Source organism: Hetaerina americana, unplaced genomic scaffold (assembly GCF_022747635.1).
Source record: "Hetaerina americana unplaced genomic scaffold, ioHetAmer1.1.p SCAF_22, whole genome shotgun sequence".
Lineage (NCBI taxonomy): Eukaryota > Metazoa > Arthropoda > Insecta > Odonata > Calopterygidae > Hetaerina > Hetaerina americana.
The window spans coordinates 9,336,483-9,353,074 of record NW_027286786.1 but is presented as its reverse complement, the minus strand read 5'-3'; the positions used below and the strand labels follow the sequence as shown (position 1 = coordinate 9,353,074).

Here is a 16,592-nt window from a genome sequence, read left to right as displayed (position 1 = left end):
TCTAAGTATAATTATATAAATATTTATATATTCATTCTTTCAGATGGATATGGGTGTTAAAAAATAGATAGGAACACACATAAAAGACTAATACAGTAAACAGGGAAAACAATCCCGGCCAAGGACAATGTTTTTCGATTGCGGTCTGCTCGAGTCCACCTTACCATCCATTCCTGTGTTTGCCTTTTTATGTCTTCCTATTCTCTTTTATATCTCTATCCATGTGAGTGAAAATGAGCAAATGAAAATCACCAAACGGTGAACACATTTTCATTCACATGGACATAAATATAGGGACAAATGTATTTGCAATTTTACGGTTTGTTTATATGTATATCTTTATATGTATATACTGATAGATATATACCCAGATATATGTTTAGATATATATTTTAAAAATTTATATTCGTTGAGTAGTCGGCGCCGGTTATAGATTAGCCCCTCCGTAACTTCAATCACTTCCATCCTCGCTTCATCCCGTCCAGCATCCCTATCCTGCCCTTCCTCGTTTGCCTATCATTCTCCCCTCTATTACAGTCTTCAACATCCCACTAGCGATCATTACGCCCTTCATCCATTTTTCCTGCCTCCTTATGATTTCTCCCAACAAACCCCTCTTTTCGCCCACCATACCTAGCACTTCTTCATTTGTTTTCTTCTCCGATCACTTCACCTTCCCATCCTTCTCTATACCTATGTTTCAAAAGCCTCCAATCTACTTCTATCATCCTGCTTCAATGACCATGTTTCTCCCGCGCACCCACATGCTGTAGTTTTTGTTCTCTAATTTTAAAGTTTAGCTTATCCTTTTTTCTTTCTGAAAAATGGCATAACTTTTGTTCAATTTATATTAATTATCATCTCCTACTTATCGCCCTGAATTTCCAATTCACTCAGCAATGCTTGGCTGACTGACAAACTAAATCTTGGTCATCAGCGAACCTAACTGCGTTTACGAATTCCCCGCCCACTTTCATTCCTACCTCCAGTTTTTCCCATGCCTCTTTAATCATTTCCTGCACACATACGTTCAACAGCACCGGTGATAATGGGCAACCCTGCCTTACTCCTCTTCCTATCACTGCCCATCCGGACTTCCCGTTCCTCACTCGCACCTGAGCAGTCTGAGACATGTACAGGTTGCGGACTAATCCCCTTTCCCTCCAATCTGTTAATATTTTATGCAATATACTCATTAGTTTTTCCCAATTCACTCTATCAAACACCGTATCAAAATCTACATTGCAGGAAAATTATTTACGGTATACATGTATGTATATGGATTATTCTTTTACATGCATTAAATTCATTATATATTATAATGCATTATTGCATTATTATATTTTAGTTATTATTGTTGAGCCTCAAATTACCAGTTTTATTATGGAATCCAGAGAATGATGAATGTAAGTATTTACATCGATATTGAATATTTTAAATATTCTGCTTCAAATCCGCATTCAATGATGAATTAGAATTTCGTTTTTATTGGCATAGATAATCACAGGTTTGAAAAATATTATTTTAATCCTATTAGAATACATTTTACCTGCCTCAGCATTGGAAATATATTTATGAACATAAAATCCTTAGCTACAATCATCATGAACGTCTTTTATTATGCTGACTAATTTCATTTTTCATGTTTCCACAAGACGTCCGAGAGCCAGAGATAATTTTCCGATTAGTTTAATTTTGCTCGTGATTAGCTGTCGATTTCTTGCCGTAACCTTGGCTGCTCAGCGAATAGCACTGCAGTGCCTTTAACCTTTCAGTTAGTCCATCGTAGCGATTACGAAAACTGGAATTGCATTGAAAGCAAATATTAATGAAGGTTAAGAGTTTCACTCATTTTTAAATAAACAAGTTCCATATGAAACTGCAGGCGGAGTATCTTAATTAATTGTAAATGCGAATGAATTAGATCCTCAGTGAATAAAATATGAGGTGTATTTTCTCAGGGGAATTCAAAATGAGACCAGACGGCTCATTCGTGTGTCGAGTTTGATTGATTCGGCTGCTGACTGAATGCTCACTTCGCCCTGATGACCTGGTCATTGAGACGGGGCGAGTGGTGGCGGCCACTGACGGAGCGAGCCAAAGGAGGAAGCGAAAATATTGCCCACAAGCGACTGTTTAGAGTTTGTTTCAACCGTGGGGGTTTTTGTCAGCACAGTTAGCATTCTGAAGGTCAAACTTTAACGTCAGTATTTATTTGCATTGGCCAAAGGGATTAGCATGTAAATTATTTAAAGAACAGCGTGAAGGCGAAACAAAATGGAATATTTTTAATGTGACTTATATTTGCTAATTAGTGGTGACTAATCCGGAGATTTAATTACTTTCACTTATTTTGCATTTCACAAGTCAAAATAAGAATAACATGCGAATATTAAATACCTGCCTTGTTTATAAATGAGGTGTTGGTTCCGTCTTTATGGCAGGGTACTTGGAACATCACTGAAAACTCGCCAGAAACCGATATTACTAGTGTTTCCTACCACGAATTGAGATGATATTCCGCCATAGGGAACATATGGCCGCGGGAAGTGGAAATGGAGGGTCGGGGAGGATCAGAAATAGAAATGCGCGCTTCCGTGGTGGTCCAAGGGGGCTGGGAGGGGGGGAAGGGGGCTGGCGTGAGAAATGGCTTTCACATTCATTTGGTCATACTCTGGGATGCGCGCCGTGAAGGAGAGGCGAAGTCAAAAATCAAAGACAAGTCAATGACGAATTCAACTCTTGGCATTCTTGATTATAAGTCAAGGCAACCTTGAGTGATTTCCTCGTTTTAACCAATGAGCTGAATGAGATGAATTTACTGAAATAGTAGACAAAATTTCAAAGATTTAGCCAAATTTATTTTTTTAAATTCATGAGCTTTCATTCGCAATCGAAAAATAAACATTGATAGTTAGTATTAACTTTCACTTCCTATCTTAAATTGCAGAATGATAATTCTATACTAACCAATGGTCTTTCCAAATATGTAATTAAATATAATATGGGCATCAAAAAGCAAGTAGGAGCATGCATACAGGTCTTTCAAATAAAATGTTTTTACCCCAGAACATTTAAAATCTCCTGGGAGATAGAATCCCAAAACGGAGACCAAGAAGAGGACCGCAACGGTTGAAATATACACATCGAGTGTTTGGCTGGAACGGAATATTTACACTCATTACGGGAAGAGGGGCACGAAAACATAAAGAGAAAATCTGAAAAATGGGTTACAGATGTGGCACATTTGTGTGAAGTAAGATGGATATGGAAGAGGAATACCAACGTGATAATTAAAGCGTAAATTTGGGCGGAGGAGTCCAGTGGAGTGGCGGTATTACTGATTAGCTGGGGAGAAGGGTATTGCATGTGGAGCACAGAAGAGATTGAGTTCTATTGGTCGAGAAAAAAGTAGACCCGACCAATTTAGAGGTACTCCAGGTGTACATACCGACAAAAAGTTACATTGTGGGCGGTTTGTGCGAAAGATGCATTCTTTATTATAGGTAATATTTATTTATATTATGTAATAGGTATGCTACCTATTTAAAAGTAGGTTTTTCACGGCTCAACGACTTTTTACTGCCAAGTGTCGTAAGAACTTTTTTTTTTGCTTATTTATTTCTCCGTTCTTTAAAACCCACTGCCCAATCTAATGGGCCAACTATCACCCTACCTTCCAATCGCTTAATCAACATTCTCCCTTCTATCTCAGACTGCCACGTTTTATTGCCTTTCAATATTTATTCTATCCACTTCCTCTGCATATTCATTTGTCCGAGCAACTCCTCCCGCCAACCGCCCTTTTTCAAACCTCTGCGTTTGACTTCCTCTCTGTCCAATTTCTATTCTCTATTCTCCGCCACACCTACATCTGAAAAACCTTCAATCCACTCTTCATGTTTTAGTCTGAAAAATCAGATCCCAGGATCCATAAAGCACTAATTTCTTTATTTAGGTTTGCAACAGATTTTTCTCCATTTGCAGGTCAGAGTAATTTCCTTCAAGCAAATTCCTCTGCCTGCAAGCCTCATTAAATAATCTCTTCCCATTGCTTCCCATCTCAACCTATTGCCTCAACCTGCTGCGTTTCGCTCGGAGCTGAAGCTTTGTTATTCCCCAGGCGGCACCGGAAACCTATTTACGACGAAATACGAGACCCCGGTTATTAAAATGGTGAGCCCGACGTAGGGCGTCGCAGAGGCAATTTAAGCCAATTACAATGCCGTAAAGTGAATTTTAGTCAATAATTTTTTATTCATTGATAAATTTTGCAAAAACAAATCATTGACCAATAAAAAAGTTTTATGTCTGATATTATGCACGCCATTGGCAAATATATTTCATTATGCATTATCATATTGAAAGCAACCTCATATTAAAAAATGCTGTCATAAAAAGGTGCTTTGGATAAAGTATAAAATAGAAGAATTCCGAATGCACTGAACCCTTAATTCCATAATATTTCTCGTGTTACTGGTATTCTCCTCCAAATTACTCACTTTGCCTTCCAGAAACTCAATTTTAGCCAAGAACAAGAATTAATCTATTTCATTTGTCACATTTCCTCTCCAGGTACCTAATTTCTTAAGCCAAGTCAATTCGATGGGATCCATTAGCTGATGAAGATGTAGAATAAAAATTTGATTGCATTGGACAGAGGATTGAAAACGATAATTATTTCTAATGGTATCAAGTAAAAGAGAAGCTGTAAAAGGTTGAATCAAAATAACGTTGCGTTACCACAGGATAACATTTTTCTTGCTAACCATTTTCGGTGCACTGTAGCATCTTCTGGACACTCCACAAAGTTTCGCTCTCGACTATCTCTCAAATGAAAGAGAAACTTTTTAAGCCGAAGGAGGAGATTGCGCAAGGGCAGAAATGATCGAGGTCCTAACCATTGAAGTGGTGGTTCAAATCGTAAGCCTACGATCCAGGGTAGTAATTTTCAGAGGCCGTCCATAGTCAACTTCTAATCACTGTATTAAAATAATGACGATGAATATTAAAATTATCCTGGTGAAATACCCGTAAAGCTTAAAGGTAACAGCAACATGTGATTTTCCATTTTTCCGATGACTTCTCCACGTCATTTTAGAAATTTCGTCTCATTCCTCCCACTTCTTAACCTCATGATCTAATAAATCTGATGACGACGGAGAAAATTGAAAATAATGCCACTGCGGCTGTATTATTTTATTACGGCATTTTCAAACCACAAATTTCCCAATATTCCTGGCGACGGAGACGAAACATCCTGCGAGGAACAATCCCGCCGTTCAGTGCACACGGGCACATATAGAGCCAAAAAGGGCGACACATATCGGAGTAGGGAGGGAGATGTGTTAAACAGGCGCCTTTTGCTCAACCCCCTGACCTTACTTTCTCCTGCACCGCGTTGCGCTCCCCGAGTGCAAATAGAGCCACGGGAATAAGCGGCAATGAGTCTCTCCTTCCACATTTCGAGGGGGTCCTAACGGCCAGGCAGAGTGGCAGGGCGGCGGAGGGGGAGGCTGGGAGGGACCTGAGGATGGCCCCCCGGAGAGGGGGGTGGCGGGGGTCGCCGTGGTATATCCGTGTATATAAGGGGGGCTACTGGCCTTAAACGTCCATCCTCCGAGCTACCCTCAACCATGAAGACGGTGAGTGCAGAACTGACTATTGCTCGTCTCTCGGTGCCCCCCCCCCCCCCGAAGCAGCGCAAATACATTCGCGAGTCGAATTTAGCAAACAGGGGCCATAAACTCCAGGGCTCTGCTTAGTGTTCGGCTAATTGTGGGGATTTGGGGTCTTGGTTTTTCGTGCTTTGCCTTATTCTAATTTGTTAAGGCCCGTATTCCAAAAAAACATGACCGAATTGTAAGACCCCGCGTTTAATTGGGCAAATTAAGGTCCCCAAGCTTTGTAGCACTCGGTCGAAGAGAGTGATTTAAACTTTCTCAGCGTTTGACATACTTAACACATTTCAGATAAACGCTGGATTCAATGGGACGAATCAAATGTAAACATCATTACGTGCGCGAACAATTGACTTACTTCTTTAGCGCGGCACGAATCTAACGCTATAATTTGACTCGCCCTGAGCCATTGCAAGTTTCATCAAGGGAAATGTACAGTAAGATTTTACACTCAGTTGTTTGCGAAGGGAGGTCCTTTCCCGAAACAATTTTTTAGGGAAGATTTTGATGTTCCTCCGAAAACACGAGCAAACATAAACATGGAAAGGAAGTAATTTTCTCCCTCTATTGCGATATTAGAAAGAAGTAATTTACGTGAGGAGGAGATTTCTAAAGCTGCTGTGGGAATACATCAATTCCTGTTTGTCCAAGTATTCTTGATATGTGACCGAATGTTGATCGCACTTTTCCAGTTCATCATCCTCTCCGCGCTGGTGGTTTTGGCTGCAGCGGCTCCTCCCGCGGAGGAACCCATTGCCATTGTCAGTCAGAATGCAGACGCCAATGCCGACGGATCATATGTTTTCAGGTGAGCAGAATAGAGGCTGGGCAGCAGAATCATTGGCAGTACTGTAGATACCAGGATCATGGAGGGAATGCAGATGGCAAAAAAGTATTCCGCGTGGAATTTGAAAGGCTGGTGTAATAGAGAGAGAGGAAGGGAGATGCTTCCATTTGTACCTGTGATTAGTCCGAGAGGAGACAGAGGTAGAAGAAATGCGGGGCAGAAGGGGAGAAGAAGCCAGGGGATGGCATCGATACGTCATTCAGTCCCAGCATCCGAAAAGAAATTAATTCTAAGACATAGAAGGACTGAATGAAGGAAAGTATAAACTGTTGAAAAATGGACGCAATGAATTTCTGAACAAAGTAAATGACATTTTTGTTAATGCGTAAGTATGTAAGTAAGTAATGCGTAAAGTAACGTATTTTTTTCTGGAACTACTGTGTTCGTAACACAAGAAAAATGACCGAAACAAGTTGGAAGTAGACAAGGTTAATAATGTTCTTTTCACGATAGGAAGTAGTTTAACAAAATATTGGATTGCTGAAACACTTGCGATATTGTCGATTAGAATTCCCAAAGGAATGTACTAAAGAAATAAATATAAAAATAAATGATTTTTTAATTTTTCTGCGATCCTGAAGGAAAATTGAACGCGACTACTAGAATGAAGTGGCTGTGGAAGGTAAAAGAAGGAAATGGAAAAATCGGAGATATTGAGGGAAGAGTTTTGATTTGAAAACAGGAATGGAGGCAAAGGAACAGCAAGGAACAGGCAATTACGAGGGTTAATCAAGAATTATTTTAAGTACTACGAATTAAAGAAAGAAAAAAGAAAAAAAACAATTTAAATATAAAAGAAGGAGGGCATAACCTAGACTCAATGGAGAATATTACGTATTTGGGCAGCTCTTTTAAAGAAAAGCGGGAAAAAAATGGGTATATTAGGAGAATATTTGCATTATCAAAAGATAAATTAAAAGCAATAATATAATCGACTTCAAATGGATTAAAATGTGCAAAATAACTTATAAATAAAGACTTAAGCATCAAAATTAATTCTCGTGAAACCTAAGGTGTGAGACAAAGAGGATGAGGGTGATTGAAGGGTTTTAAAATGGGGCTGCGACAAAAAATATGAGAAAAATCCTGATGAGATGAGGACAAACGTTTAAAAAGTTTTACCTTAAAGTTCAGAAGTTTTTAAAATGAGGGGAAGTGAAATGCGAAGAAATATTTGACAAAGACAGAGAATTTTGATGGAGGAAATCTTTAAGTGTTTTGCAGGCCGTGATACGAGGGAGAAAATTGGGTGAGAAAATCCACCTTTAACGTGTAGAATAACCTGAATGCAAACGAATGAAATATATAGCAGCAAAACATGTGACCTACAGAGGAAAATTAAGTCTGTAAGGGTTGATGTAGGGCATCATATTTTTAACTTTCGCCAGTCATTTTGCAGCATGACTTAGGAGAAGGAATTGATGGTATAAACTAGAATATAGTACCCTTAAGCAGATTTCAGCGATCTTATTCTGTCCATGGACCAACGTACATTATGATAGTTCTCCCTATTTTATAGAAGTATAAGAGTGTTCCCAAATATGATCGGAACTGTAGCCGTTATTTACAGATACAACTTCAGAAACTACTTCACTCAAAATGATTAGCTGCGTTACAGTAAAACGACCAATATATAAACTACGAAAACATTTCCTCACAAATCAAGGTTTTGGAGAAGATTAAAGGAAAAGTTCCCTAAGATTAGGTATAATTCTTTAATAATAAGCTTTAAAAGCTTTTTAAATAATTGTGTCGCGGTAAATTTTAACTAAATTTTACTAAATTAAAATTCTGAATTTTGCGATAAAGTAATGTTCAGAGCTACAATGAACCAAAGGTAAATAAGTTATTTTCCTATGATACTTTGATATTGATGTTGATTTATCCTTAAAATACAAAGACTATAGCAAAATTAGAACTACTTATGCCATTTTTATTACCAAGAGTCGACTTGATTTAGTTTATTTTCATAAATGCACCCATGAACAATCAGCATACTAAATGGTTGGAGTGGGATTTCTGATGGTTCTTTCTCGTTTTGCAAATGTTCACCTGGTAGCTACGAGACGGCGAATGGCATCCGCGCCGAGGCGAACGGTGAGGTCCGCAAGAACCCCAACCCTCCCCTGACCAAGGACGCCGAGGGCAGCGAGGACATCGTCGTCTCCCGAGGGTCTTTCTCGTACACGGCCCCCGACGGCACCCCCTTCACGCTCACCTACGTCGCCGACGAGAATGGTTTCCAGCCCCAGGGGGATCACCTCCCCGTCGCCCCCCCCATCCCCGCCGCCATCCAGAGGGCCCTCGACTACCTCGCCACCCTCCCCCCGCAGAAGAACCGCAAGTGAAGGGTCTCACCCCCCCCCCCCCCCCCCATCGCACGCGCCAACATCCCTGCTCGGGTAAGAAACCCACGGACGTGTCTGCAGACCTCGAAGGCGGCGCACATGTCATTCATTACTCGCAAATGCGACCATTACGACAGAGTAATTTCAAAATGGATAGCAGTGCCGCTGGAATTACACAAATTCATCCCTTCCAGCAAATTGTTTTCAGTGTCGCCAGGGCCTTTTGGGTTTGCAGATTGGCTTCAGCCACTCGATCTATTCCTCCCACCCATCCCCTACTTCTCATGCTTGAGGTGCCGGAGGAGTAGGGGATGGTTGGGGGAGGGAGTTAAACAGAGGGTGGGAGAGATACAGGTTAGGATTATTAAAATTGTAAATTTTTTACATCCTGGTTTATTGCAGGGCATGAGAGTGGCTTTGGAAAGTGCTGAGGATATAATGAGTGGATTGGTTGCTTTAAGGAGATCAGATATGTCGTTTGAATGCATCGGAGGGCCCTTGGGAATTGAGCGTTTATTGGACTATGGCTCTTTAAGATGGGGTCGGATTATTAGCATGATCTCGAAGACTCGATGTTTGTCAAATAAAGATCTATCTATTTATCTTTGCCAGGGAAGAAGGTATTACGAATTGACAGAGGGTGGGTGTCTGCGGAGGAGGGAAGCTTGGTAGTGTAAGCATGCCTTTGAATCCTTTTGTTTAGAAGGGGTGCGGGATATTTTCGCTGGAAGAGGGAATGGTGTGTAGGTTTGAGAGGAATTTATCCAGGGATGACTGCAGATTCTGGGCCCTCGTATGGAATGGGAGTAAGGTATGGAGTCTTTCCAAACCATCTCAATCTCACATCACTCAAATGTTCCCCTCCCAAACCTTTACCCGCCACCCCTTCCGTCCATCGTCCTCTTCTCGTGTACCTTTACCCCTCAGTTCTTTCTGCCCGCAGTGGAGGGTGGTGGTGCCACGGAAAATTTTGGAATACCGTACGTCTGAGTGCTCTTTTTTATTTGCCTTTCTATTTTTTTTGTCCAATCCCATCTCGTTCATCCGTTTGATGTATTATTTACAGTCAATACATAGAATGAATATATATATATATATATATATATATATATATATGTAAAACATTTGTGAAAGTCTCACGGATATGAGTAACAACGTTTATCAAGATAGCAATCGCGAACAAAAACAAAGAAACACGCTAAAAAGAAAATAAACTCACACGTTTACAGATGTTCGGTGGTCTAGCCACCATTCTCAAGGGAGAGACGGAACGAACGCGAGAGTTACTTCCTTCTCTCCCTTCTTCCCGGTTATAGGGAGAGAGAGCAGCATTATTATTAGTTACCTTAGTTTAACTAGACTCAGATGCTATGTACTTCTACATTTTTAAGTCTTCATTACTTCTCTCAAGGATATTACTATTTACCTAATAAATTGATTTAATATGGATTTAGTAAAAGGATAAACAAAAGAAATTATAAATTATGAATTTCTCTGCAAAAACATATTAATGTCATATTTAGTTCTTATATTTCCCTTATATTTTTCAGAGAAGATGACGCCGGACAATTTGGATACGTGATAGACAAGCTCTGAACCAAAAGATGGCTGGATATCTGGAATTTTGGCATGGCATTTCAGTGGACCAGATTTGTGTGTTGTGTGTTTTCGCTAATGATATACATTAGTGAAACAGGTCTGAATCCGTTTGTGAAGTTTTCTTGCATGATATTTTCTTGAAAAACAGCTTTGATTGTGTTGGAATAATTTGCACAAAAATTTAATATAACATTTTATTTGATCACGTTTTTCATTCTTTGTTTATGAAAATGAAAATCCCTCTCGAAAACAAGAATAATCTTGGATGATCAGCGGCCAATGCTTCCACAGTTAACTGTGCCATCGTCCTCCGGACTTCGAGTGACGAGTTGATCGATTGTTTTCGTTATATACGTTTTGATTCCCGGAGTTACAAGTTACAGCAGTTGAAAGAGTAAATATAAACTCTCGTTAAATAAAAAAATCGTCACGGAAAGCTAGTATCACGAGAAGCTCCTCTGCGAAGAGGAATAGCAATAAAGAACATGTGCTAAAAAGTAACTACAACGGCTTAGACACTGGCGGGTTTATATGTCCCCTTGCTATGGTCGAGTGTCTTGCGATTGGTCAGCACTCCTGCCTTCTCCTTCTCCGCGGATTCTTCATTTTTTGGAGTGGGGGTTTCCAATTTTGTCTCATGGCGTATTCCGTGTCACGATTGAAAATCTTTCTTTCCTAACCGGATCCTTGGCTCCTTCTTATAACGCTCCCCGCAACCATTCGGTCTGCTAAGCATTGTCGAATGCAATGATGTGGTCCCGGGTGAGGCCGTGTTCCGCGACGGCTGACCTTCCGGGACGCCCTGGTCAGATGACCCACCGTCTGTGCTCTTTAATCCGGGGTTCGAGGGTCTCACCGATAAACGTGTACTCCCCCCCACTCGCAGGGAACTGTACTGTGGACGCCGGGGATTTTGCGGCCTCGGTCGTTTTAGAGCCGGCCTTAGTTTCCCTGTTGGTGTGTGGATAGCCTCAATGTTATCTCCTCTGGGGTATCCGCAAGATTTTGCTCGCAAGTGTAGAAACGCCCGTAAATTATCCCTTCCGAAGGAGGAGTTGTACGTATTTCAGCCAGGAATAAAAGTCATATACTCATGTGTGAAGCTATGAAGCTATGAGTTATAAGGACCAAAGGCGCCCTAGCCAACCAATTACCTAGATCTTCTTCGAACAATAAAAATAGAAGCATACGGCTGGACATAGTTCCATATTCAAGTACACTTTCGAGAAATTATTAGACAAATTGAAGGAAAACGATAAATAGGCCCACTCGACTGAAAATAAGAGCAATATGCAATTGCTACGTCTTGGGGTTCGACTGATTTCTGAGGGATAAAATAGAACGGAAAATACCCCTAAATGTGTAGAATGGTGAAGCAAAGAAAGATTATTTATAACGGTGCTCCACCGGATAAGGTAAGATATTTCGACAGAGAGTGCATGTGTAACGATGCAAAGATTCACGTCCCTGTCTCCTCCAATTAAATATATCATTAAAAATAGTAAATGAAAACACCCACGCCCCCTATTTAACTCCACATACTTCCTGATTTCCTTCGTTTGGTTCAATATACCTAGCCTCCTTCTCCACCTGTCCTCGTGGTAGTAGTAGTTTTTAGGGGAGGCGACCGACGGCTGAGGATGTTTGTGCCATGGGGGATGGGAAAGGGTGCAGAGAAACCCAGAGTTGGCATTTGGCCTAGTCTCAACGAAAGGCGCCAAGGGGTCACAATGAAACGTCCCATTCAACGGACGGCGTACTCACTCAAAGTGCTCTCCACCAAGAAACTCAAGTAGGGATCAAGATACCAGCGAAAAAGATCTGCCGTTTCCAGAATTCAAACCCAGGCCCTATGGGTGGGATGCCAGTAAGCTATTCAGCCAGTAACCCGGTCCCCACCTACCTTGTTTGCCTAAAGTTCTTCCCCATTTCACAGTATTCAATTGCATATCGCTCGCATTTCTTCAATGGCCATATTTTCCCGACTTGTACCATCACAAAGTTATATCGAGCTATTTATCAACATCCCCAACCAGCTTTCTTGCCATCAATTCCCTCTTTGTACAAATTTAGTCGTCATACGCATATCCTCTTCTTATATTCCTTCTAATTTGAGCATTTTGATTCACAACGCTTTTGAGATAGGTAAGCTGTCCAATCTATTCTTATTTCTGAACTCCTGAATCGAACTTTAACAAAGGTTTTCTCTTTCTCGAAAGCAGCATGATCTTTATTTTGTTTTCATTCTAACCCATATCTATAGAGCTTATTTCCCAATGCGCTCAGCAATGCTATCAACCACCTGGGGCGACGGGAGAACTAAAACTTCATCACCTTCCCCTCGCACCTAACTGGTCTAAAACATGTACATGTTGCGGATAAGTCTACCCTTATCCCTCAAGTCTACCCCTATTTTCTGCAATAAAGTCCATAATTCTACACAATTCGCTCCATGAAATACCTTTCTGAAACCTATCTACAAAACAGACAAAAACTCGTACCTCTTAATTTTATTATATATTCCACTCCATTCTCTATTAACTACCTCATTACTGCTACTGAATTTCATAATTCATTAACTATTAAAAGACGATTTCCTAAACCTGTAGTAGTTCCGCAGGAATGCTAAGCACCCCAATGCTTTATTTGAGTTCATTTCCCTTAATTCCCTTCTTATCCCGCCATCATGTTTTCCTGGGCCTAAGCTATCTCGTGGTACGTCATTTTCCCTTTCTGCGTCTAACCGTCATGGTCTAGTCCTTACCATAGAGGTAATCTATTTTATATATATATATATATATATATATATATATATATATATATATATATATATATATATATATATATATATAATAGATTCCTTTCTTTGTGTCTCTATATTCTAAAAATCTACATCTGTGTTTATATATATATATATATATATATATATATATATATATATATATATATATATATATATATATATATATATATATATATATATATATATATACATATATATATATAGTACAAAAAATTGAACAATAAATTGAGGCGAGCAACAAATAAAGCAAAAGAAGCTTGGTAGAAGACACAGTGCGAGGATCAACCAAGTTAGACATTGAAAAAGAAAATGACGTAGAGGAAGACAGCTTAGGTCCAGGCATACTAGACAATGAGATAGAAAGAGCATTAAGGGAGATGAAACTAAATAAGGCCGTGGGGGTAGATAACATTCCCGTGGAACTTTTAGCCACGTTGCCGCACCCGCCCTATTCTCCCGATCTGGCACCACCGGACTTCTTCTCCTTCCCCTGATGAAAAGGCAGCTCAAGAGACGACGTTTTGACTCGGTAAAGGCCGTTCAAGAGGCTTCGACGAGGGCCATCAACGGCATCCCCAAAGAAAATTTCCAGCGGGCGTACGGGGAATGGGAGCAACGTTATACTAAGTATGTAGCAGCTCAAGGAGCATACTTTGAAGATTATTAAGTCGATGTAAGTATATCGTCAATAAAATTCTTGTAAAAAAATCAGTCCTACCACTTTTGGGTCAAAAAAAAAATTAAATAAATATATATATTTTGTAAGGTAATCTACCGGTTAAGGTAGGTTTTTGGATGGACCCAACTAACAAACAAACATTTTATTACTCCAAACAAAACACAAAATCCATGATCCTACTCTATATCAGGTCCCTCTTCATCTCTGAGTACTTTCTTCCTCCCTTCATCCCGTCCAACATCCCTATCCTGTTCCTTCCCTTTCCTCGTTTGCCCAACATTCTCCCCTCTATCACAGTCTTCAACATGCCACTGCCCGTCAACACCCCCTCCATCCACCTTTCCTGCCTCCATAGGATTGCTCCCAAAAAACCCCTCTCTTCGCCAACCATACCAAGTACCTCCTCATTTGTTTTCTACTCTGTCCATTTCACCTTCTCCATTCTTCTACACACCCACATTTCAAAAGCCTCCAATCTACGTCTATCCTCTTACGTCAATGACCACGTTTCCGCACCGTACATAGCTACGCTCCATATCAAAGTTTTTACGAGTCATTTCTTAACATCCTTACTCAACGTCCCCGTCATCAACTTCCTCCTCCTTGTGAAAGCCTTTTTCCTAACGCAATTATTCTTCTTACGTCCCTACTACTTTGACCGTGTTGGTCCAAAACACTACCGAGATACGTAACCTCTTCTACCTTCTCTAGTTTTTGCCCTTCTATTCTAATGTTAAGCTTGGCCTTTTTCTTTCTAGAAAATCGCATAACCTTTGTTTTATTAATATTGATTCTCATCCCATACCTGTCGCACTGAATTTCCAATTCACTAAGCAATGCTTGCAGCCCCTTGGCTGACTGACAAACTAAAGCTTGGTCATCAGCAAACCTAACTGATTTTACGAATTCCCCGCCAACCTTCATTCCTACCTCGAGTTCTTCCCATGCCTCTTCAATCATTTCCTCTGCATACAGGTTGAAAAGCAACGGTAATAATTTTCTTCGATTGTACTTAGCTCTTTACCATCCTCCATGATTTCCTCTACCGTCTGTTTGTATTCCTTCCTTCTCTCTCTGCATTGTCCATCATATTTTTCTTGGGAATAATAATTGAGGTGGTATCCCGTTGCCTTCCTCAAATATGTTTTTAACCTGACACCATCACTTAATGGCCGCCCCACTGGGGTCAGACGCCATTGCAGCCGCCTCACTGAGGAACAGATGCTGCATGGACTACCTTTCGTCTGGCTCCTAACCTTCGACCTATCATGGGTGACCCTACCAGGAGCAACAATTATTACTCCCGCAGCACAGCTCTAGGGGTCATCGGACCGCAGAAGCCCCTCCACCACGTCAAGGTTTTAGTCCAGGGAGGGATATATATATATATATATATATATATATATATATATATATATATATATATATATATATATATATATATATATATATATATATATATACATACATATACCTGTATATATACACACACACAGACATATACTATATAAACACAGTTATCAACCCGAAGGTCTGTTTGGTGGGTGATGGTAGAGTTCATCCAGTACTAAGCCCAACGGCGTGTGAAATTCACAGATCAGGGCAGGGGGGCTAGTTCCTTTCCCTGTGCCGGTTATGGTATCCCAGGAAGACCTGGTACCCGAAATATCACATAGCATGGCTAGAGCTGTATGTGCCCGGAGACTTGCTCGGGAATCGAACCCGGACTCTCCGGACAGTTATCCAACGCCCTACCTCCTGGACTTCCGCGACCCACACACACACACATATTTATGTACTTTTTCCAAAAGTGATTACTTCAAATACGTCATTTTATATACATATATATATAAATATATATAAATATATATAAATATATATATACATATATATATATATATATATATATATATATATATATATATATATATATATATATATATATGACGTATTTGAAGTAAGCACTATTGGAAAAAGACAAAAACACAGAAAAACACAACAAATGAAAAGAAACTCACTAGATTTCAAATATTCGGTGGTTCACCCCATCTTTCTCTAGGAAGAGAAAGACAGAATTGAGAAAAAGAAACGGCTGGAAACGCTAGATGGAAGGAGAAGGTGGTGAAAGTTTTGCGGGGGGGAGAGTTGAAAGGGGAAGAGAGGCAGGGGATTTTAGTAGTAAGAAAGGTGTTGGGGGCGGAGGGGGGGGGTCGAAAATATGTAAGGATCGGGATTATCAATGTCTAATATGAAAACCTGGTCCATTCCAGGAATCCAGGAGCCAGGTGAACGCCTTCTCTATTATTTTGAATTTCAGTGGATGGTCGGAGGGTTGAAGGGATGCTAAGATGGATACAGTAGCATTTGCCAAAGGGATTGTTGTATTCAGAGGCGTGGTTGGGGATTGGGAGTATACCCATGAGGGAATCATTCTTGCAAGCGGATTGCAAGCGGATTGGAACCGTTAATGCTAAAAGGACTAGGAAACCATGGATCACGGTTGAAATGATTACAAAGATGGATGAGAAGAGAAAATGGAAGAATGTAAGTACAGAGTTAGGCAAAATGAAATACAAAGAATTAAACAATAAATTTAGGCGGGCAACAAATAAAGCAAAAGAAGCATGGTGGAAGA

At 40.3% G+C, this 16,592-nt stretch overlaps 1 protein-coding gene across 1 annotated transcript; it reads left to right on the top strand.

The window, feature by feature from the left end:
* Positions 1-5,636: 5,636 nt before the first annotated feature.
* On the top strand, positions 5,637-8,876 carry LOC139689347 (endocuticle structural glycoprotein ABD-4-like). The gene is made up of 3 exons (XM_071586430.1): positions 5,637-5,645; positions 6,374-6,489; positions 8,588-8,876. The coding sequence occupies exons 1-3, from the start codon at positions 5,637-5,639 to the stop codon at positions 8,874-8,876; spliced, it is 414 nt and encodes a 137-aa protein (XP_071442531.1).
* The last annotated feature ends 7,716 nt before the right edge of the window (positions 8,877-16,592 follow it).

Excerpts from the sequence above, each read along its gene's own strand:
- LOC139689347 (XM_071586430.1), top strand. Across the intron at positions 6,490-8,587 it reads GACGGATCATATGTTTTCAG|CTACGAGACGGCGAATGGCA; the intron begins GTGAGCAGAATA and ends TTCACCTGGTAG.